This window comes from Neodothiora populina (genome assembly GCF_041146345.1).
Source record: "Neodothiora populina strain CPC 39397 chromosome Unknown canker_contig_16, whole genome shotgun sequence".
Lineage (NCBI taxonomy): Eukaryota > Fungi > Ascomycota > Dothideomycetes > Dothideales > Dothioraceae > Neodothiora > Neodothiora populina.
The window spans coordinates 1,295,028-1,317,946 of NW_027191409.1; the positions used below are offsets into that span (position 1 = coordinate 1,295,028).

At 51.7% G+C, this 22,919-nt stretch overlaps 6 protein-coding genes across 7 annotated transcripts; 3 read left to right on the top strand and 3 right to left on the bottom strand.

The window, feature by feature from the left end:
- Positions 1-979: 979 nt before the first annotated feature.
- On the top strand, positions 980-4,829 carry AAFC00_003773 (uncharacterized protein; the record flags this gene model as incomplete). The annotated part of the gene is made up of 3 exons (XM_069343296.1): positions 980-1,468; positions 1,579-4,669; positions 4,726-4,829. The coding sequence occupies 3 exons, from the start codon at positions 980-982 to the stop codon at positions 4,827-4,829; spliced, it is 3,684 nt and encodes a 1,227-aa protein (XP_069201122.1).
- Positions 4,830-6,099: 1,270 nt separating this feature from the next.
- Positions 6,100-9,340, top strand: AAFC00_003774 (uncharacterized protein; the record flags this gene model as incomplete). The annotated part of the gene is made up of 4 exons (XM_069343297.1): positions 6,100-6,217; positions 6,318-6,475; positions 6,539-8,851; positions 8,927-9,340. 4 exons carry the CDS (start codon positions 6,100-6,102, stop codon positions 9,338-9,340), a joined length of 3,003 nt encoding a protein of 1,000 aa, XP_069201123.1.
- A 2,101-nt stretch (positions 9,341-11,441) lies between these two features.
- Positions 11,442-12,814, bottom strand: AAFC00_003775 (uncharacterized protein; the record flags this gene model as incomplete). Its single annotated transcript, XM_069343298.1, has 2 exons — positions 11,442-12,532; positions 12,598-12,814. The coding sequence occupies 2 exons, from the start codon at positions 12,812-12,814 to the stop codon at positions 11,442-11,444; spliced, it is 1,308 nt and encodes a 435-aa protein (XP_069201124.1).
- A 1,361-nt stretch (positions 12,815-14,175) lies between these two features.
- AAFC00_003776 (uncharacterized protein) lies at positions 14,176-14,590 on the top strand (the record flags this gene model as incomplete). 2 transcript variants are annotated; one of them, XM_069343299.1, is made up of 3 exons in its annotated part: positions 14,176-14,221; positions 14,280-14,525; positions 14,577-14,590. In XM_069343299.1, the coding sequence occupies 3 exons, from the start codon at positions 14,176-14,178 to the stop codon at positions 14,588-14,590; spliced, it is 306 nt and encodes a 101-aa protein (XP_069201125.1). The 2 variants fall into 2 exon arrangements, with proteins under 2 accessions (XP_069201125.1, XP_069201126.1); XM_069347760.1 differs by having other exon boundaries at positions 14,218-14,221.
- A 2,148-nt stretch (positions 14,591-16,738) lies between these two features.
- AAFC00_003777 (uncharacterized protein) lies at positions 16,739-18,403 on the bottom strand (the record flags this gene model as incomplete). Its single annotated transcript, XM_069343300.1, has 1 exon — positions 16,739-18,403. The coding sequence occupies one exon, from the start codon at positions 18,401-18,403 to the stop codon at positions 16,739-16,741; it is 1,665 nt and encodes a 554-aa protein (XP_069201127.1).
- A 1,513-nt stretch (positions 18,404-19,916) lies between these two features.
- On the bottom strand, positions 19,917-21,900 carry AAFC00_003778 (uncharacterized protein; the record flags this gene model as incomplete). The annotated part of the gene is made up of 2 exons (XM_069343301.1): positions 19,917-21,763; positions 21,828-21,900. 2 exons carry the CDS (start codon positions 21,898-21,900, stop codon positions 19,917-19,919), a joined length of 1,920 nt encoding a protein of 639 aa, XP_069201128.1.
- Between the last annotated feature and the right edge of the window lie 1,019 nt (positions 21,901-22,919).

Consider the following 22,919-nt stretch of genomic DNA (forward strand, 5'->3'; position numbering starts at 1 on the left):
TCTGGAAAGCTTCTGTGAGGGAGGCTCCTGTGGCGTCTGTTCATGCTACAGCACGCATGCTCTCAGCCTGCGACATGCCAGCTACTGTATGGTGGACATTGGCCGCTCTTTGAACGTATATCTTGATATGCGACAGTATGCGATAACTGTTCTCCGAGATTCCAACAGTGCCACATGAAGGTGATGGCCTTGCGGTCTTCTAGATTGTAGGTCGAGAATCAGTGTCAGACAATCAGCATCCGACAAGGAGATCGGTGCCTAGCCATTGTACTGCGGTGCATCCAGTCCAGCGGAAAACGTCCGAGCGTCATTACGTGCGCGCACGGACCAGCGTCGAGCGTAACTTTCAGCAGCGCAGCGTGCAGCCTGTTCTCCGCCTGATGTGCTTTGGCAGACAGAGAAGAGAGAGTGAAGTGTGTGCAGGTGCGTGTAGACGACAAACTACTCTCCAAAACACTCTCTCCGAGTGTCATCAATCGATCGACACGTTGCGACTCCCTATCGCCGGTGGCTGCCAAACCTTGACTGACCATCTCCTGGTCATTCCATCGACGCATCGCGGTGGGCGGCTGTGTTGTCGAACGCGACATAATAATCAATAATCGCATCCTCAAGCCCCCTTCCTTTGGCTGTACTTCTGTATACCACACTCACCCTTATGCCATCTTTCTTTGACAACGTCGAATGATCCTCATCCTGCGCATCTGTATCACAACATCGCAACTGTTTGCGAGGTGATTATCGGATCTGTTGTTGTCGTCCATTCCGCTGAGCTTTGCCCGGGTTTGCGAAGAAATAAATACATCACTCACAAATCAATAATTTTGGGGCTCCGCGGCCAGCCTGGGTGAGTCCGACAGGCAACAAGCCTTTCATCCAGTGGCAAGACTAATCCCTCATAGATCAGTGGCGATGATCTCTAGTTGATTTTCTGACTCTGCAAGACGCTTCTTCTTACTTGTCATCTCGGACATAAGAAATGTCGCGGTCAAATCCTCGAGGGGCCGAGGCCTCTGTTCATCTGCCTCCCTCCGACTCGGACGCGCGTGACTCCGGCAGTTTGCTTGATGGCATGGGCTCTGCGAGCTCGCTTGCCAGCAATTCCTCGTCGGTCTTCAGTGCTAATGCGCAAGCGGTCAGAAGCAATGGCAACCTCTCCAGCGCCACCCCTCTGACCCATCCTGATTCTTCTCCACTGAAGCCTCTGTCTCCTTATCCTGCCGCTAAATCATCTAGACAGAATCCCCTCGACACTCAATCTCCGCATGCCTTTGCTGGCACCGAGACGCCTGTTGGTGCTCCAGACCAACTCACCCCTCCGCCAAGTGATCGCCCCCAACCGAGACCACCCCAGGGACAGTCGAAAGGGTACAGAGCGGTCTATGATCCAGAATTGGATAACAAGCTCAGCAAAGAGGAGAAGAAACGAGGAGGAAGGCTCTACAAGAGTAGAGAATTTGGCACCGAGGTATGTCTGGACACTTAGATAAATCGTTCGCTGAGCTTGTGACAAAAACATATATCATAAAATTCGTCGAGAGACCGCTCTGTACCTTTTTCGCTGACTGAATGCGACAGCCGTTCGAACCAGACCCGCCACCAGATCCCAGACTGGTCATGGTCGGCTATACCTCTGGAAACTGTGTGCCCAAGACCGCACAGAGCAAGACAAAGTTGCGCATCGCTCCTTATGTCCTGAAGCCGTATCCTTTTGATAACAAGCACACCGTCGGCCCAGGACCGGCCAAACAGATTGTTGTGCAGGGCTTCGACCCTTTTACCCCGGCCGCTCAATTGAAGGCTTTCTTTTCTAGTTACGGAGAAATCGCAGAGTTGAGGAACCAGACAGATCCGGCGACAGGTAGTTTCTTGGGTATATGCCTGATCAGATACAGAGACAGCAAGCCGATTCGCGGCCCTTCGATTCCAGGCGCCAGTGCGGCAAAGCGCGCCGAGAAAGAGGCCAATGGCGAGCGCATTGGCACCAGTCACATCAGAGTCGAGCGCGACCGCGAGGGTCGAAAGTGCAAGCGCCATGTCGAAACCGTGCTGAGACGTCAAAGAAGGGAAATGGAGATTGAGCAGGCGAAACATGTTCCTCTCCCACCTCCTGTTGTGCCAGTGTCCGAACCAGCACCTTCTTCATTGCCGACTCCCACAGGTGATTCTCCCGCACCCCCTCCGAATGCCCCAAAGGGACCTGCAGCGAGGGCAGGAGCCAAGCCACCCGATGGCCCCAAGGTCGCGGCACCGCGACCATCCGTTCCCTCGGGTGTTGAATCAGAGCTAGTCTTAAGTAACATCAAGCGCAAGCCATACCTCTTCATATCGGAGAAAAATGTGCCCGTCCTCAGCACTACGATACCACATCTGAAGAAGCGTCTCAAGGCCTTCGATTGGCGCGAAGTTCGCGCCGACAAAACCGGTTACTACATCATCTTCGAGGACTCTAAGAGGGGCGAGGATGAGGCTGTACGGTGTTTCAAAGAGATGAACGGCGGGGCCATGTTCACCTACAAGATGACAATGGAATGCCAGCAGTACGGCAACCCGGATTATGAGCGCAGCCCAAGCCCCGAAACCCAGGCCAATGAGTCCAAGCGGCGCGAGGAATTTGAGCGGCTCCAGAAGGATGAAGAGCAAGATTATGAGGAAGAGAAGCGACAGAGAGCACTTCATCTTGATCCGGTCAGAGGTGCATTGGATCAATTGCGGCTCGAGCTGCGCAACAAGGTCATGGATGATATCAAGAACAAAGTCACCATTCCAACCCTTTACGATTGTCTCGATCCTGCCCGACACTCCGCCAAGCGCCGCAAGCTTGATTTGCCAGATCCAAGCGACAATGAAAGCAAAGCACCAGCATTGCTCATCAACCAAGCCGCGGAGCGTGGCGGACCAAGAGCAAACCGTGGACAGAGAGATCGACCTCTACGACCCCATGATCCCAATTCTCAGCGCGGTCGTCGCGAGCCTGCGAATGCTTACATTGATGAGCGTCGCGCCAGACGGGCCCCACCAAAGCCTCACGCCAGGCCTTTGCATTTCAAGCTTCAGCAAATGTATGCTGCTGATGATGATGATTCCGACGATGAACGCAGAACATCAGTCACTCGCGATACAGAAGACCAGGAAAGTCGACCCCTCAGTCGTGCTAGCCGCACTTCCACTCCATTCGGCGATACAGAATCAGTCGCCGAAAGCGTCACACCACGTAACAAGCGCAAGCTTGAGCACAAGGAGAGTGCCTGGGAGGCCCCTGAAGAGGAGCAAGAGGAGTTCGATGTTTTCCACAAACAATTGCTTGGTGATGTACTTCGTAAGGAGCCAGAAGGAATGGCAAGAGGAGAGTTGGAGCTTGTCATCAGCACACTTCCACGTCATTCACGCTTCTCCCAGCGATGCAGGGGCGAGCAGATCCGTCGCATACAGTCGAAGAACAACGATGAGCTCTTCAAGACCAATGGCGAGGAGACTGACGGCACACCTGCCCCCGCCGTCACAATTACCACTGCGGATGGTTTCAAGGGAGAACAGGACAAGATGGACATCGACAAACCGACCAAAGAGAAGTCCAAGAAGAAGCGCAAGACGAAGAAGCAGATCTTCGAGGAGCGCGAAGCACTCAAGAAAGCCGCGGAAGCAGTTGCGAACTCGCAAATCATTGAGGATGAGGCCATCACCCAGATCGAAGAAAGAGAAAAGGAACTGGATGACGTCGAGGAGATTGCCGATGAGCCAGCCAAGCCTCAGGTGGAATGGGCTGTTTCGGCAGACAAACCACGCCCGACCGTGGAGGATGATCTCGACATGATTCTGGACATTGATGGCTGGCAAGCGCTTTTGAAGGATGACGAAGACTTGCAATGCCTCCGCAAAGCACTGGAGGGAGCGTCCACAGCAAACATTGGCGATCCAAAGATCTGGGCATGGCAGCAGAAGGAGATCAAGGCACTCAACACGGGTGGAGTGCGTGGGCCCGTACACACCGAAGCAGCCAAGGTGCAAGGTTACTATGTACCCAACTCGACCGGCTCTGCCCGTACCGAAGGCGTCAAGAAGATCTTGGAATCCGAGAAGTCCAAATACCTGCCTCATCGCATCAAGGTCCAGCGTGCGCGCGAGGAACGTGAAGCGCAAGCCAAGGAGAATCCGGTCGTCGCGGCTGAAAAGGCCAAGCAGGAAGCTGCTGCAAACAAGTTCGCATCCAATGCCACTTCGCGCAGCAACAGAGCCAACAATCGCCGTCTCGTTAATGACATTAATCTTCAGAAGCAGAATCTTAGCACAACCGGTGTTGAGACGGATGCCATCCGCTTCAATCAGCTTAAGAAGCGCAAGAAGCTTGTCAAATTCGATCGTTCGGCGATTCACGGCTGGGGTCTCTATGCAATGGAGAACATTGCTTACAACGACATGATCATCGAATATGTTGGTGAGAAGGTTCGCCAGAAGGTCGCTGACTTGCGCGAAGAGAAATATGACAAACAAGGCATCGGTAGCAGTTACTTGTTCCGTATGGTGGACGACGAGATTGTCGACGCAACAAAGAAGGGCGGCATTGCGCGCTTCATCAACCACAGCTGTGCGCCTAACTGCACCGCCAAGATCATCAAGGTGGAGGGTACACGCAGAATTGTGATCTATGCGATGAAGGACATCGCTAAGAGTAAGTTTTGGTTTCATTGCGTGAGTTCCCAGCTCTCTTACTGACCCATCTCACAGACGAAGAACTCACATATGATTACAAATTCGAGCGTGAATACGGCAGCACAGACCGCATCCCCTGTCTTTGCGGCACCACTGCCTGCAAGGGATTCCTCAATTAAGAACAGCACGACAACTTGTGCTCGAGGCGCACAACAAGACGAACATTTTACTCATCAGAAGGGCGATGGGCAACAGTGAGTGCTGGTGCATTCCGGTACACAGCAGCGGGAGGCTCGATGAGATTTTGTACAAAAACTACTTCAACATGCATGAAATGGGAGGGAAAACTGGCGGAAAGGCGTTTATTTGGGTGAGCTTCAACACACTTGATTGATTTACCTACCGGTCATAAAAGGACGACAAAGGGCGGGATTGGCCGGGCTGGCAGGCAGGCCCCGTCTCAAATGCATATCAGGGTGAAAGGGGAAAAGGGATGGAACGAGGTATTCTGGACAACATGGGTCTCGTGGGATGCAGGAGGAGGCTCTGAAAAGCAACATTGTGTGCTTTTCGGTCTGTACGATTAGCTAGGGGAAAGAGAGAGACCCCTTAATTGGGGCTGGCTCTGGTAGAAACGATAGCCCAAAGTTGGCTCACACTGTCTGTTATGGAGTAGCTACAGAAATGGAAGACCACGGTGATGAAACTAGCTTCCCTCGTTCTTCTCGTAGCTATACTGTGACAGCAATGATGGGACACGAAGCATTCTGCGCTGGAGCATGACATGTATCAGTAGGTTGAGGTTAGGGTAAGAGCCATGTGGCTGTCAAGCATCAGGTACCCGGTCAGTGAACCGACAGTCGCGAGCCCGGAACGTCAGGGCAGAGAGGGGGCCAAAGCGCCGCTCGAAGCTTAGCCAGGAGGGGCATCCAGTTCCTGAGAACAGACGAAATGTGGGGATCGGGTCGAGTCAATCTCTTGGCATAGATACTGTTGCCGATAAGGTAGAGCAAATCGATTACAACCCAGGCAGCTTATTGGCATGTGGCACATGCCTTAGCTTACTGTACAAGTATCCACACGGAGTTAACAGCGGGAGGTAGATATCATTCATAAAAGCCCTAGAAGTATCTACGGATGACAGCCGGAGAGTTAAGGTGCAAGTAAGGTACCAAGATGTACAGGTGGCCTACTGACGAAAGAAAGTGTGAGAACGTCTCCGAATTATATTGATATCTGTTTCCTTGAATTCTTCAAAGGTGATTGATTGTCAAGACTTTTTCTTTGATAATCCAAGCGACGATTATCCTTACGCCGCAAGACATTCCGTTCCTTCTTTCTCACCATCTCTTGTGTTTCCTTCCACTACTTTTCCTTGTATACTCCAAAAAGGCCGCCCCCAGATTTTCAAAGTAATTACACCATCGGCGCTGGGACTAGAACATCAGGATGGACAACGCCTACGTGCGTTCTGTGCAAGATGTCTTGGGTCACTTTGATGTGACCGAGCAGGCTGGTCTTTCCGAGGCTCAAGTCACTGCTTCGAGGGAAAAGCATGGTAAAAACGGTATGTTCTCTCCTCCCCTTTCCTCCCTTCTGTTTGTCTGCACTAGACTTTCTATCATCGCCGGATGAAAGATGAGTACTGATAAGTCTGCTTTCTATAGCGCTCCCTGAAGACCCGCCGACTCCTCTCTGGGAACTCATCTTTGAGCAATTCAAGGATCAATTAGTCATAATCCTACTGGCTTCCGCCGCAATCTCCTTCGTCCTCGCGCTGTTTGAAGATGGCGACGACTGGACCGCCTTTGTCGATCCCGTGGTTGTATGTGTTGAACAGCCGAATATCCAAGCTCGAAGGTGCCAGAGACACTGATGCTTCCTCTAGATCCTAACCATCCTCATCCTCAATGCCGTCGTCGGCGTGTCGCAAGAATCCTCGGCCGAGAAGGCCATCGCCGCCCTGCAAGAGTACAGCGCCAACGAGGCCAAGGTTCACCGCAATGGAAAGATTCAGCGCGTCAAGGCAGAAGAGTTGGTTCCCGGAGACGTCATTGTCATCTCCGTTGGTGATCGCATTCCGGCCGACTGCCGCGTCCTCAGCATCCACAGCAACTCCTTCCGCATCGATCAGTCTATCCTGACTGGCGAGTCCGAGAGTGTTGGCAAAGACGTCGCCCCGATCAAGGACGATGACGCTGTCAAGCAGGATCAGATCAACATGCTCTTCTCTGGAACCACTGTCGTTACTGGACACGCCAATGCCATTGTTGTTCTTACCGGTCCCAACACTGCGATCGGTGATATCCACGAGAGCATCACCGCGCAGATCTCCCAGCCTACGCCTCTCAAGGAGAAGCTCAACGACTTCGGAGACATGCTCGCCAAGGTCATCACCGTCATCTGTATTCTGGTCTGGTTGATCAACATCCGTCATTTCAGCGACCCCAGCCACGGCTCTTTCGCCAAGGGCGCCATCTACTACCTCAAGATTGCCGTTTCTCTCGGTGTCGCTGCCATTCCCGAAGGTCTCGCCGTTGTCATCACTACCTGTCTCGCTCTCGGAACCCGTAAGATGGCCGCCAAAAATGCCGTCGTCCGCAGCTTGCCCTCCGTCGAGACTCTCGGAAGCTGCAGCGTCATCTGCTCTGACAAGACCGGAACCCTTACCACAAACCAGATGAGCGTGAACAAGGTCGTCTTTGTCAACGAGTCTGGCACTGGCCTCGAAGAAATGCAGGTTGAAGGTACTAGCTTTGCTCCTGCTGGTGTTGTGTCTCTGAATGGAAAGCATGTCGAGAGCCCCGCTGCTGTTTATCCCACTGTCGCACAGATAACCGAAGTCGCCGCACTCTGCAACGATGCCAAAATCTCGTATGATGCCGAGAAGGGCGCTTACACAAATGTTGGCGAGCCTACCGAAGGTGCTCTCAGAGTCCTGGCCGAGAAGATCGGAACTCGCGATGCAACCCACAACGCGAGCAAGGCCTCTGCTTCTCCCGAACAACTTCTCCACCACTCCAGCGCACACTACGAAAAGCTTGCCAAGAGATTGTCCACCTATGAATTCTCCCGTGACAGGAAATCCATGTCGGTCTTGGTCGGTGACGGAACTACGCAGAGGCTACTTGTCAAGGGTGCCCCTGAATCCATCCTTGATCGCTGCACTTACGTCCTCACGGGTACCGGTGGCAAGAGATCCGCAATGACTGAACAAATCGCCTCGCTCCTCCAAAAGGAAGTTGTTGAATACGGTAGCCGTGGTCTTCGTATCATGGCACTTGCCAGTGTTGACAACGTCTCTACTCCTCTTGCCAAATCCGCCAAGACCTCCGCCGAATATCTCCAGCTCGAGCAGAACATGACTTTGCTCGGTCTGGTCGCAATGTTGGATCCCCCGAGACCCGAAGTCAAGGACAGCATTCGCCTTTGCCGTAACGCCGGTATTCGCGTCATTGTCATCACTGGAGATAACCAAGCAACCGCCGAGACCATCTGTCGCCAGATTGGTGTCTTTGGCGAGAATGAGGATCTTACTGGCAAGTCTTTCACCGGTCGTCAATTTGATCAGCTTTCCGAGAGCGAGCAGCTTGAGGCAGCAAAGAAAGCATCCCTCTTCTCTCGCACCGAACCCAGCCACAAGGCCAAGCTCGTTGATCTCCTCCAGTCTACCGGTGAGGTCGTCGCCATGACTGGTGATGGTGTCAACGATGCCCCTGCTCTCAAGAAGTCTGATATTGGTGTCGCCATGGGCACTGGTACTGATGTTGCCAAGCTCGCCGCCGATATGGTTCTTGCAGATGACAACTTTGCCACGATCGAGGCCGCCGTCGAGGAAGGTCGCTCCATCTACAACAACACCCAGCAGTTCATCCGTTATCTCATCTCGTCCAACATCGGCGAGGTCGTGTCTATTTTCCTCACTGCAGCGCTCGGCATGCCTGAGGCTTTGATTCCCGTGCAACTGCTCTGGGTCAACTTGGTTACCGATGGTCTCCCTGCCACCGCCCTCAGTTTCAACCCCAAGGATCATGATGTAATGAAGCGTCCCCCAAGAAAGAGAGATGAGCCTCTCGTCAGCGGCTGGTTGTTCTTCAGATACATGGTCATCGGCACTTATGTTGGTATTGCCACTGTTGGTGGCTACGCATGGTGGTTCATGTACGCAGCTCAGGGACCGCAGATCAGCTTTTACGAGTTGGTGAGTTTTTGTCCCTCCCTAATCTTTCACCTACTATCCGTGCCGCACAACAAGATTGCTAACATGTTGGAATAGTCTCATTTCCACTCCTGCAAGAACTTCACCACAGGTCTCGACTGCTCGATCTTTGCATCCGAAACCTCCCGAACCGCATCGACCGTCTCTCTTTCTATTCTTGTTGTGATAGAGATGCTCAACGCGATGAACGCCCTGTCATCATCTGAATCCCTGCTCACCCTGCCCCTGTGGAAGAACATGATCTTGGTCTACGCCATCTGTCTCTCCATGGCCCTCCACTTTGCTCTGCTGTACATCCCCTTCCTGCAAGGCATTTTCGGCATCGTGCCGTTGGACATCGAGGGCTGGAAGGTCGTGTGTGTCTGGAGTGCGCCGATCATCCTCATCGATGAGGCACTCAAGTTCGTCGAGAGGAATTTCGTCATGGAGAAGGCTGGCGAGATTGGTCATGTTAGACCCAAGAAGGAGTAGAAGGCGTATCTCTTGTCTGTTGGTTCCGCCTCTCCGAAAAGAGAAGAACAATGGCAAGAAGGAGAAACCCACGTAAGAGCAGAGGGCCAAATCACAGGATATAGAAAAGGGAACCGAGCGAGCGCTCCTTGAACTCTCACGGGAACACCATTCTTTCAGCAGAGCTTGACTCCCGCTACTTGGGCTTCATTATAACGCCAATCAACTGATCTCGACGGACTGACTTGAAAACGAATGGGCTAGAGGATCCTCAGAGAAACAGTTAAATCACCCTTTTATATAGACGTTGCTCCTTGTTTTTCCTTTTCTTGTTTCCTTTTGTCTTCTGGTAGATATCCAATCAACAAATATACGCGAATTAAAAAAATAGACTCCTCTTTGTCTCTTGGTACCGCTTTTCAATTCGGTGGACTTTGGCTCCCTAGTCGACTACTCTGCAGATAGAGTACGAGGGAGTGCGAGGTGTTGCTTACCTTGCCTGGTAGTCGCCTGTACTTGTCGGCCAGGGAAGCGTAGCGTTGCGCGAGAAAGACAAGGTGGCTCTTTACTTGGTTGCTCAGGAACGTGCTCTGTTAAGTTTATGGCGCCAGTACTCATGCGAGATGCACGACATACATGGCTGCAAGAAGGAATATACATAAGGTAGGCACTCAGTACAAGATCCATACACACCTAGCTATCTTACGCACAGGTCCGCAGTATCCACACGCACGGCAGTGCTAACGAAAGTCAAAGGGCTTAAGAAGAACAAGCAGACGACCAAAGGTGAGATGGCCAAGTAATCACCCACCACATAAGCGGATCGTCCCTGGCTACCTTCTCTTCTCTGTTGTTCTCCGTCTCTTGCTCCGCCTTTGCTTTGGACATCTCGGAGACATCTGAAATGGAATGAAAGGAGAAACACTAATCAGAGAAGTTTGGGGAATGGTGAGTGTATGTATCTGTTGATGAATATAGGATGGGATAGGGGAAAACCTCCATATCCATGGATATGTAATGCAGCAGACGAGCGTATCTACGACAGACGAGTTATCTGTGTAGGTAGTGGTTTCCTAGCGGGAACGGAGGAGATATCTGGTTGCAGAATGCGAGAGCAGGCGACAAGCAAACAGGTCGATACATCTCGGGCAACAAGACTATTCACCTACGTTCTTACCGTTGCACCTATCCACTTACTTACCGAGCTCCTCTGGTTCCTTCGACTCGGAACAGACGTGTCGATGTGCACGAGCGGGGAGAAGGATGTGGAATGGAATGGCTCTTGGATTTATATGTCCTGACGATATCGGCCTTGGACAGCGACTTGAGAAAGGGGATAATTAGTATCGAGGCAGAGAAGATTATCTGCATATCTTTCACGTCGAAGGCGGCTGTACATGAAGTGTAGAGTCTGGTAGTCATGTCCTAGTTCTCAGGTTGGGCAGATCCAACATGTCAGATCAAGCATGTTTGAGCAATCAGATGCAGGACCTGGGCCGCTTTTCTGATGAAGCTGAATGGTTAGCGGCTGTGGAAGTGCAAGCGTTTGATCCCTTGGCTACGTTCTACCGACGATCTCATGGCGGTTGTGGGAAGTAAAGATGGGAGAGAGTAAAGGAAGTTATTCCTCCCTTTTGCATCGTGACTTGCTGCAGTCATCTTGGAACAAAACGAATATTAATGCTTCCTTCTTTCGATAGTTAGAGGTGCATATTTGCTTAATCTGTGTATTTCATTATTCGTCTCTCCGCTCTGTCTATCACTTCGTCGACAACTGCTGTGATGTGAACAGGCACAATGCATTCGCCCAATGGAATGGAAAGGAAAAGAGAATAAATAAGTTTTTGTATTTCGTTTGAAAAAAAAGACACGCCCCCTCCTTTTTTGCCATCCTGCCAAAGACAACAAAAAATGGCCAGCTGGGTCTATCGTAGCTGTCGTTTTTCTTTTATTGGTCCTTCTTTCTTCCGCCTTCCCTTTTCGTCTAGCTTCTCATGACAAATGCGCCGCCTGTGATGCATTTCATCAAATCTTTCCTATTGAGTGGCACTTCTCTCGATGTCACAAACAGCAAGAGACACGGCGCAAGAGACAGAGAAAATGCTCAGGTCCACCGGGCAGTCTAGTCCAGGCCGACCTCGACGGGGGCGTTTCTGGCGACACGAGCAGGCTTGTATCCCATGCCCTTCTCGCGCTGGTCAGCATCGCGCAGCTCGTTCTCCTTGTCCTTGATGTAGTTTGCCTTTTCCTGTCGGATGACGTGCAAGACACCCTGGAGAGAAGAACGCCACATGTCAAGGCGCGAGGCGACTTCGCGCCACTGGTGCTCTCCGAAGACGCGGTAGGTCGCTCTGTGCACAAGGAAGGACTTGTCTGACTGGCTGAGGCGGCCCTCGACAAGTCCGCTGCGGATGCCATCAATAGCCCACATCTCGACGTCTTCGCTGGGGATCTGGAGGGCCTTGGCGATGGTGGAGTAAGGGAGCGTGCGGGTCTGTCCTGCACCTGCTGCCAGAGAAGCAAGAGTCAAGAGACGCATCTTGCGCTCGAGAACGTCGTCGTCGAGCTTCTGGGAAGAGAGAAAGTCGGAGTTTGCCTCGCAAAAGTCACGGAAGTCATCGAGTTGATCGGCGTTGAAGATTTCGAGGAGCTCAAAGGCGACGGGGTCGGATTTGCGCAGAGCCTGGATGGAGTCGAGCGAGGTCAAGTCTTGGAAGTCGAAGTGGGTGGGGAACTGGAGAGCGCTCTTGAGGGCGCGCAGAGACAACTCGCGGGCTTCGGCGCTCGAGGCCTCCTCGGCGCCTTGAAGAGTGCGCAGAGCGGTCAGGAGGTATTGGTATCCTTGCTCTTCCTCGGCGCTGTCGTTGGCTACATCGGCAATGGCAAGGTACAACTTTCGCTGGTCTTCACCGTCCATCTCCCACGACTCGAGCCAAGACTGGAGGTTCTGGAGTTGGGGACGGAGCTGCTCGAAGGTGGCAGTGCTGTTGCGCACAATCTTGAGGATGGCGAGGAGGACATGGTAGCGGCTCTCGTCGGTGGGAGGGAGAGTGTTGAAGACCGTGCTGAGTGCGTTGAGGGCAAGTCCGACGCTGTTGAAGGGAGAAGAAGTAATGGGCGACGCGAGATTTCGGCAGATGGGAGGGAGGAAAGTCTCTGTGTTGCCGTGGAGGGTGACGAGGTGGATGAGGAGGTTGTATGCGGCGAGGAGCTCTGTGCGTGCGAGGGTTGGTTAATAGACTGTCTCTGCATCTGCATTCTCAACGGGTTCAACACACCTCTCTCCGGTGCGCTGTTCAGCACGCTGCTCGCAGTCACGACCTTCTTGAGCGCATCCTCCTGCTTTCCCTCCTGGAGAAGAGGTGCGACCTCTGACTGTAGCGAAGACTGCTGCTGGCCTTGTGCGGTGTTCAGCGAATCGATGTAGGTGGCGAGTTCGTCGCAGAGCTCTTCGAACGAGCCCTCGATGAGGAGCGTGTTTGACGGAGCCGGCATCTTTGATGTGAGTAGTTGATGGGTGAGATGGTGCTTTTATCAATTAATTCCTCAAATATCAGACGTCGCTGTTCTGCTTCTCTGCTCCTGCCGAACCCTCCAAAGTTGCGTCTCTTGGCGTTGACTGCCACTTTCCACTTGCACTTCGTCAAAACCAAAAATCCGAAAATATCACTTTGGAAATCTTGGCAGTCTTTTCCTTCGTCTGGACATTCTTATCTTATCGCCATTTGTGCAGACACACCCGACTCGACGCGCCAAGATTTCATGTTTGTCCAATCCATTCGTGACATAGCTGTGATATTGCCTAGTATACGCGCTCCTTCCCCATCACGTGATAGAACTCATCACATCCTGGCGCGATGGCCGAGCGGTCTAAGGCGATAGACTAGAACTTGATTCCCGACATCTATTATCTTCGGATGCGCAGGTTCAAATCCTGCTCGCGTCGACATTTCTTTTGTTTTTGTCTCTGCACACGTCGACCAGCTGATGTTTCTGTCAAGCGCGAATGTTGGGCACGAAAGCTGCCTGTAGAGCAATTGTATCTTGCTCGAGCACATACAGTAACAGTGCCGCATAAACGAGCTGAGACATGGACGTTGTCAAGTCACCGGATCATCAACAGTGACTGACCTCTCATACGATAACAAAGCCAATCGCTTACAAACAACCCGCTTAGACATTGCTATACCAGTATCATGACCAGGATTGCCTGGCTTCTGGACATACTGACCATATTAGGCTGGGGTCACTTCTCCGACCTGCTAAAGGAAGGTGGGGTCACCTTTTGTAAGAACGTGACCCCAAATACCCGATGCAAATTCTTTTCGTTTCATATATCGTTAAAGCATGTCGTTACTAGCATGTCACCGTTCCATTAGGATATAGGCCTTCAGGCAGACTTTGCTCAAGCTCAAGTATCATGGTCACACTAAGCGAAAGTGCGAATGACCGCAAAAGAACACCTTCCATAAACCATGCTAATGGGTATGAAACAGCAGCGAGGCAGAAGAGCAGACTTCGAATACGCACGACGTGTAAGAAGCACATGAAGGGTGTAGGAGTGACGCCCCATGAGCACGAGGACGCTAGGCGATGGCACATGATATGCGCGTGCAGCATCCCTGGGTCCTTGGATCACTCTTTGTATTGTGGTCACTATAAGAAATGGCCTGCACCATCATCTATGATTCTCCTCACGTCCTTACAGGCTGATTCAAGCAGAGCGCTTCTAAATCTTGTCGGAACAAAACTTGGTTGAAGGACATAGCCTTGCCATTTTCTTCTCAGTCCGGCCACACTTCTCACCACCTGAGCGGTCAGACTGTACTGTATAGATAGACAAAGCACTGACAGACATGGACGATCTTGAGAAGCAATATCAAGTACTCGAAAGGATCATGGGTCCGAAGATGCCAACTCCTCTCCATCCCCTGTATATCATCCTATTGACTCGTCCTAGGCTACGCTGCTCAGATATGGCCGCATGTCAAAGATGTAGAACTGTCAATCCTGCCAAGAATCACAGCAGATTACAACATCCACGTCGTAACCGGTCTCGCGCATGCATCGGCCAACGACCCCGACACCAATACTTGCCACTGGGCTGTAGAATCCGAGGAGTCACCTACCATGCTCGCGGCCATGGAAGATCTGTTATGTCGCACTCGCAGACTCGTCCCTTCGGCGAGCAATTGCCGTGGTGTCAGTACGTAAATTGAACGACGTTGCTTGCTCGTCGTTGAGCTGACCAGCAAAGCTCTGTGTGTTTGACGAGATGTACAGACCATGGACGGCTCTCGATCTACCAAAGCTTGACGACGTCCTACTGCAACCTAAGTTCCAAAAGTTACCAACGGGCATGCAGTTACCAATGTCTTCTTTTCCAGTCACGAGAAGCAGCATGAGCCCGATTGTTGCGGATATTCACAGTGGTCGAAAATGGTCTTTAATTCCGTCTGGAAGCATAAGAACGGGAAGGGAAAGGCGCCAGAGATGCTGACATTGTGCTGTCCTTGAGCCTGTCAAAGCGACCTCTTTGCTTGCCTAGACTATGGATGCTGTTAACTAAATATGGGTGACGTTTGAAGAGCATCTCGTGCCTAACGGTATTACCAACGGCCAGGTCATGCACGAGGAGAGTATTCATGATAAGCCTCACGGGTCACATATGGTTCCTATCAATGTCGGCAGTATGAACATTATGATTACATTGATTGGATAATGTCAGTCTTACTATAGCATCTGTAGACGGGATCTTTCTGTCCTGGCGATTTGATGTAGTATATCTCTTGAAAGTTGACGACAAATGGCCCTTACATAGCACTCACACAAAGTGCAAGAGCGGACGATTGGACCTTCTCAATGTCATCCCCATACACAAAGTTCTCCCTGAGGACTATAATACTTCCAATGTCAACGTCCTCTTCCTGAAGATCGGAGCACTATACACCACACACCGTATCATTTTAGAAAACATATTCAGCCCCTTACATTCACTACAAGGCTACTCTCGTAAACCAACCCAGCAAGTCAAACCATGATTCGCTTACACCAAAACAACCACAACCAGATTGCCCTCCGTCCGAACCAAGACATCAACAACAAGAGAGACAACCCGACGCACTGCAGGCACGGCACGATGGCATCCGTCGCCAAGGAAGGCGGGTGTCTCCGATCGCACACAGGGAAGATCCTGAGGTCGCCGCTCCTCTAATGCAGGCGATTGATGAGCCTCGAAGCGAAGAACAGATCCAAGCGAACAACATGTTCGTCGGAGTTGTGCATCTCATCAGACTTGCGCAAGAACGTGTCCGAGCTCGACAACAGCGTGAGCGTGCTCGACCAGAGCAACAGAACGAGGATGCAAACATTGGAGCAGGGGACGAACCTCCAGCTCCTCGAAACAGGTTTCCCAAGGGCCCTGATCCTGAAAACCCGCCCTTGACAGTATAGGGACAGCACAAGGCGTCGTCTGACAATCGCTTCATCAGTGATAGAGAGGTCAAGGACCAGCAGCAGCCCGAAGCCCAAGAGCTTGATGCCATACAGGAACACAGCATGAGCGAGGACCTCTTCCCGGCACATCCAATAGCGCCGAGTCGGACCTCAATCGCTCAACGTCCTGTCCGTTCAGGCAGGGTCCGCTCTCAACAGACTCGGCAAGTCATGGGGGAAAGGACGTGTACAGAGCTGGGGTTGGCTAGGAAGACGGATACTCGACCGATAGAACGCAGATGGAATCACGGATGGAGAACGCCAAGAGGTCCAGGAGGTCATCTGCAGGGTGCGAGTCGTCATCGACGTAAGGTCGGCTGTCCTAAGAACTGCTGTTGCACGGAGGACTACCTCGAGTATGACGATGATGCATGGTGATTGTGATGGAGAAGGTCAGTGGACGAATGAGGTCCCTTTCATTCGTTTCTGTATACTTTCATTGAGCCATCTTTGATCAATTTCATTTTGGCAAATAGGGCTGTGAGTACACGGTCCTGAGTCCGGTGGCGGTTGATGTGCGAGTAGACGATCAATCCAATCCATGTGCAGCTGAAGCTCACACTCTGTACAGTCTATCAAATCAGATCCGGGTAGCTACACTTGCAGCTTCGGCGATGTTGAAGCAAATTGAGTATGATAGCACTCCAGGTGTATGTGTGGATCTATAACCGTCTCCATAATCCACACCAGACACCACAATCACACCGCACGTTTTCGCAGAGTCATCCATAGGGAAGCTCACCACGCCTTGGAAATCGACAGGAAAGATGAGAAAGATCCGGAAGATGGTTCCCCCAAACAAAGCAGAAACCAGAAACAAGAAACGGTGATTTTCATTTCTTCAATGCACAACCGTCTTATCTATAAAGAAAAGAAGACTCAACAGCAAGCTTCGCCAGAGGTATATAGATGCATCTACCCGGATCAAGGAGTAGTCGTGACATGCGACGGAGGAGTAGAAGAATACCTTCCTGTATCCTCGACTCCAAAAGTGAATTTCTTAGCTTGAATCCCCTGCCGCCCGGCGCCTGCATCTCCGCCTCCTACCGGACTTCTAGGACTTAACGGCAGGGCGAAGAGATCTTCTTCTTCTTCTTCTTCTTCCTCTTCTTGTTGTGATTGGTCCCGCCGCCGCTGGAGCGGATCTGATACCGCAGTAGGGGTAAAGGGAGCAGGAGCGCGAAACTGCACTTCTGAGCTCGAGGCCGCTGGTAGTGGTGCCGCGAAGGCGTTCAGAGAGCCCATTGACCCACTTGCGTTATTTGCGCTGCTGGCCCCGCTGAGGGTTGATGTGGATAGGAAGGAGGAGTGGTTGTCGTGCCGCTGTTGTTCTAGCAGTATGCTTTCTGGTGGGGCTATCGTGCGCATCGCTGGCGTAGAGGCTTGTGAGGATGGCGGTTGAGGTGGTTTTGCTGCCAGTGAGTCTCGTGTTTGGGATGGCGTCGTGTTGTTGTGGAGGTTTGCGAAGGACGTCCATGATACGGCTACATCTGATGTTTCTGGAGATAGGGGGTTGTGCTCGTTGTTTGCTGCTGGGAATGTTGTCGTCGAGGCTTGGTCCGGGTCTGTTGGTGGTGACGTACCTGGCTGTGAGGAGGCGGAGTAAGAGGATCCTTTGAGGTCGGACTCGCCTGTCGCGAGCTTGAGACCCTTGAGCTTTTCAAACAAGGGCCCTCTGCCGGGAGACTTTGGTGACGTGGGACTATGTAGATGTGGTCCATTCTGCCCTCCTGGTGTCGAGGATAGCGGAGACTGGCTCGCGGTCGGCGGCAGACTAATGCTCTTGGGCTTCGTCTTGATGCCAAAGTTTTGCTCTATCCAGTCGCGTTCTTGAATCGCGAGCGTCAGGCTGATGCTCTCCGGATTGTGGATTTCCTCATTCTCAATCTCCGCCGCGAGACTCTGCAGTCGCTTCTTGGCCCATACGGTATGCAGGACTCCACGCTTGCCTGATGCACGCGCAGAGTTGCCCAACGCCGCTGGGTATATGGCCGGTAAAGGATGAGTGCGCCAGACTATCTTCTCGGTACCGCCTCCTTCATTAGTGCCGACCAGGGTCAAGACGACTGTGCCCGGAACCCTGGCCCATTGCGGCAGCAGGAAATAGAGTCTGTGCAATTGTGGACAGCCATTGCCCGATTTGTCTGTTGAAGCATCAGTCGGCACCACGGCTGCCGCGGTCTTGCCATCCCATCCCACCGTCCACTGTCCTGAGATTGAAGCAGTATTTGCGTCTTCCTCCCACTCGACCATCAACACTTTGGTGCCGACGTTGCGGGGATCGTGGCTGTCGAGACGCTCAAACTCAAATCGGGCAAGAGCATTACCCGAGGTGAGGGAAGGTGACTCGACATCATCATAGTCCGGGGTAGGAGGGAAAGGAGTGAAAGAGGTATTGTTGTTGTTGCTGTTGTTAGAAGCCTTCACCGAAATGGCTGACGCCGAAGAGTAATGACCTGGAGTGATGGTTGACGAAGTATTCGAGTCGTTGTTTGGTGACACTGGGGAAATGATGGCTGCATCAGCCGGTTGTGGGGCTGTTGTTGTTCGAATCGGCGGGAGGGGCTGTGGTGAGGTTGAAGTTGTCATGATTGACTCGCCAAAAAAATAACCACCGTCGGAGCAGCTCTGCTGTGCCTGGAAATCACTCGAAACGCCAGAAGCTGGTGGCTGGACGGAATGTGGATTGGATGGAATCAAGTACTGATCAGCAAAGGTGCGTCGAGCTGGAAGACACGGAAGTGTTGAGGTGAGACGATGAGGGCAGCGAGACAGCGAAGGTTCAAAGACCTCGTGTTCGTGTGGTGTACGGTGCTGTAAGTGGCATACGGAGTGTGCATGAACACTGCTCTGAGACAGATCGCTGGGGCTTGCTGTCCAAATGCGACACAGAAGAAACCCGAGAGTCGATAGTTGCTGACGATAGTGTCTTGCACTCTGCCACTGTCCTGAGAAACTACCCCTCTTACTATCTCAATGTAGCTTCTTATTATGCCATCGAATCCTGCTTTTCTTTGCTTCCAGTTGCTTCGCAAAGTCCGAGCGCCGTCTGCCCAAACAACAGACATGGACAACGACAAGTCAGCGGAAAGTATCAGACTACGGCGCCTATTCTAAGATTAGCCTGCTCTACGAACTGACCTCGGCCAAGCGAGAGGGCGAGATGAACGTCTCGTTCATAGGCCTTTGCTGGGAAGCCATCGCCATGGATCCTTTGCCGATCCGCATGGTGAGGATTGATCGTTCTGTCAAGCAGCGACCTTTTCCCGCAGCCGAAACCCAAGCCATCCCAAACTAGTGCTTATCTATTGCAAGGGTAGGAGAGCGAGCAATATAAAGCCGCAGTGGGAGATACTCCGACTCTGCTACTTTTAGTGCATCATGCATGACCGGCCATGCTTGAGGAGATCGATCAAGAAACAACATTTATGGGACGATAGATGCAGACATAATCAGGAGACAAAATCTGGCTGGGAGAGATCGCTACGGGATAACTCTGCTGCACTTGCATGAGGCGAAGAAGCATTCGTATTGTCGTGTACAAGTATGTATTAAGGTAAGTATGTATGTACGGAGTACTGTATAGGTAGCTATTGTAAGGTAATCTACTGAAATGCATTTCATCAAAATGCCATGGGTATCATTTCATGCCCGAGCGTTGCTGTCCAACGGCCGGCTGCAACGGCCGCCGTTCATTTACCCCGGCGGCTCCGCTTGTACCTAACTCCGTGTAAGAGGTGAACCTCATCTTGTTACGCTGTAGATCAAATCCTGCACACCAACTTCGAAATCAGAAGAAACCACTGTAACAGTCGTGCTAATGTTGGCCATTATGTTAGCTTGTATTGGACGTCGCCACCAAGACCAGCCATGGTCTATGTTGCCCATGATGTAGTAGGAACAGTAAGGATAGGTTGCCCTAAGTAGATAATTTAATGCTAGGAAGCAAGGAAAATGTGTAAAAAGTTGTCGTCTTTCGTCTGCAGTGAGAGGCACTTGCTGCCACTATAGTGAGAGCCGGTGTGTGAACGGCTTGCTGAAGGCTACCAAACCAGGAGCGCAAACAGGAAGGGAGCGCCACCAGGGCATCTCCCGAGGGCTCCTAAATTATGAGAGAGTCCCATTCCTTTCGCTGCATCACGTCCCGCCAGTGAACGCTCTGGTAGTCTCCTGCAACAAAGCCGGCCTCATTGATCCTCCAGATGTCTTTGAATAACTCTCGAATGCGGCCGAATGATCCAAAATTGGCTGCCTCACCAAGACGCTGGCATCGTTCTCCAAACATCGGCCGGAACGAGGAGTTTGGAAGCGAAACTGAGCCCGCGACCAATAGTGGCCAGATCAGTGCTCGGTCGAATCCTTCTGCTCCGGCAGGAATATAGTCCATGATCTCCACAAAACGGGCAATAAGATTGATAACACTCTGCTGGCCAGTATGAAATCCAGGGACCATGGTGCAAAGATAGATGCGAGCTGCGATTCGGAAAGCACATGTCATGTTGATGCTGAGCTGCTTTGGTCGCACCGCACCTGTGGCAGAGATAGCACTCTGTATGCATTCGGGCGCGACCTCGCTATTACTGATCTCATTGCCGAGCAGCTCCACATACCTGCAGAGCATGACTTCCTCCATGCCTTCCAATTTGCGTGCCTCGAGACATGCAATTTCTGATATCAGGAACATTATGTGGTCATCACAACCCATGAGTTCTGCTAAGCCTACGCCAGCCCCTGCAATGTTGAGCTCTCGGTACGTGTCTGCGAAGACTGGAGAGTGTCCGAGCATCGTGGACCCAAGTATGTCGATCCAAGCCGTGAGTGTCATGTTGAAGGGCGGGTGGTATGGTGTACCGCTTTTGGCTAACGTGATGACATTGTTCGGCAGATCTAGTTTCTGTACCAATGATGCTGCGGCTTGGAAGTGTTGATGCCAGGGAATATCAGGTAGGCTGTCTTTCGGCCGCCCAACAGAACAATTGAAGAATATCATTCCAAGCGTAGCCTCCAAAATCTGCGAGTGATCCGTGTCACGGTTCAGTGCTTCGCAAAGCTCTGACACCGTGGCGAATCGATGTCGCATGATGTCCGCATCAAGCTGCTCGGCCCCCCTAACATCAATCGACCTCATGTGAATCGCAGCGATACTCAAACAACAGTGCAGATAGCACTTGTTCGACCCAAGCGCGGGCAGTATGATGTCCGACCGTGCGGAGCCATGCTGGTTAGCGTCCAGTATGGGAAATATGAGTTTCGCGACTTTGTCGATGAAGTGGTTGAGGAGAGGTCTGTCACACTCCTCTACATCAATGATGGTTTCGTGAGTCGGTGTTACTTGACCATGAGGAAGCTGGAAGAAATCGAAGTCAATAGGCTCCTCGGCGAAGGACTCTTGCTGATGCTCGTAATACTCTTGTTGGATCCAACTATCGGCTCCATAGCCAGGCGTGATGTCATGTGACGGAGGAGGCTGGAAGGTGCTGAACGTCGAGATCGTTGAATCCCTCCTTGTGGGGACATCATTGACATAAATCTGTCGCTCCGTCTTGATGTCAACATCATACGGTGAGAAGATAGGGTAGTGAGGAGGCGGGATCGACGGGTCCAATGGTGGTATCGCAAAATAACCTTCGGGCGACAAGTGAGGAAAGGTACATTCTGTGGCATATGGCGTTGTCACCGACTGATCGCGGGACTGCGACTTCTGGTCGGAACAAGTCTCCGAGGTCGGTACAGACTGGCAAAGACTAGGAGGCGTCTGCGCATTCTTCTTCGCGAGCTGTGTAGTCTTGATGAGATCTTTGATGTCCTCCTTGTTCTTCTTTCTCGAGTCCCCGTTGCTCCACCACATGGGCCTTTTGTACTCGCACGTCAATCCCAGATGCTTACATGCCTTACAAGCGGGCTTGCCTTCATCGCACTTCTTTCGTCGAAGGCGGCAGGTGAAGCAGCCTGAATATGGGGTAAGTAAAGGGTCGTGCCTCGAATCTTGGGTTATAACGAGGATCGTATATACCTGTTCGCGAACGTCTGTGCGTCTTGAGTGCTGCTGCCTTTGCATCTTTGATGGTGGAAGTAGGAGCACCCATATTCACACGTGTTGTGGTTTTGCTCGTAGCGGACGCAGCAGAAGACATATCAAGGTATATGTATGGATGTACTCGCAGACCTGCTGCAGGAACTATTATGATTATGGCTGGTAGTGCAATTCGAATCGAGAATGACTGTATTGGTGCAGAGCTACTCGCTGCTTGATTAAATGATGAGAGACTAAAGCCTGGACCAGCCGGGCTATTTCTTTTTCGGGGAGGGGAGCAACGAGGACAGAACAAGGAAAGAGAGCAAATTAAGCTGGCCTGCCAATGATTAGTTTGAGGAAGTTGGATGGGAAGTTGTACCTTATATCTCCTAATTGAGAGAGAAAGACAGTAAAATGCTCCATAATCTATTCTTGGAGTGGCCGACAAAGGCGACTAAGGCAGTGTCTTGCTGTGGAGTCGAGAGACTTGCATGCATGATCAAGGTCCTCGATTGGCCGACAATGACTTTGTGGCGCCGTCTGGATATTAGACATATGAGGAGATCTGGGTATGCACTATTTTTGCGCCTAGCTGCAGGGCTCATATGACCGACTTACTTCTGATATTGACCATGACAAGGGGGGCAAACGTGGTTGGCCGCTGATCCGTTGTACAACACATGCTGGCCCTGGCAGGTTGTACATCAAACTTACCTTTGACCCACTCGTATGGTATGAACTACGCTGTGTATGCGACCCTTTCCAGCGACCCAGCTACCGAGACTCATAGTGAGCATCGTACGAAGTCCAGTCCCTGATCGGCTCGTCACTGCTTGGAACCCGCCCAGACACCATCTTGCAATTTAGCTAATTACCTGCACTGTAGGTTGGGGTATACGCTCAATGCGTCAAGTGGGTCGCCTCGCCAAAAGTCTCAACGACGATCTGCAAATCATATATCTTGGGTGCTAGCAAGACCGATTGATTTTAAGCTCGTGTTCAAGCTCAAGCTGTGAGTATTCGTAGCCTCTGTTATAGTTTCATAATAGCTCTGTCATTCTGCCGAAAACACATTGCGGTTCCAACAAC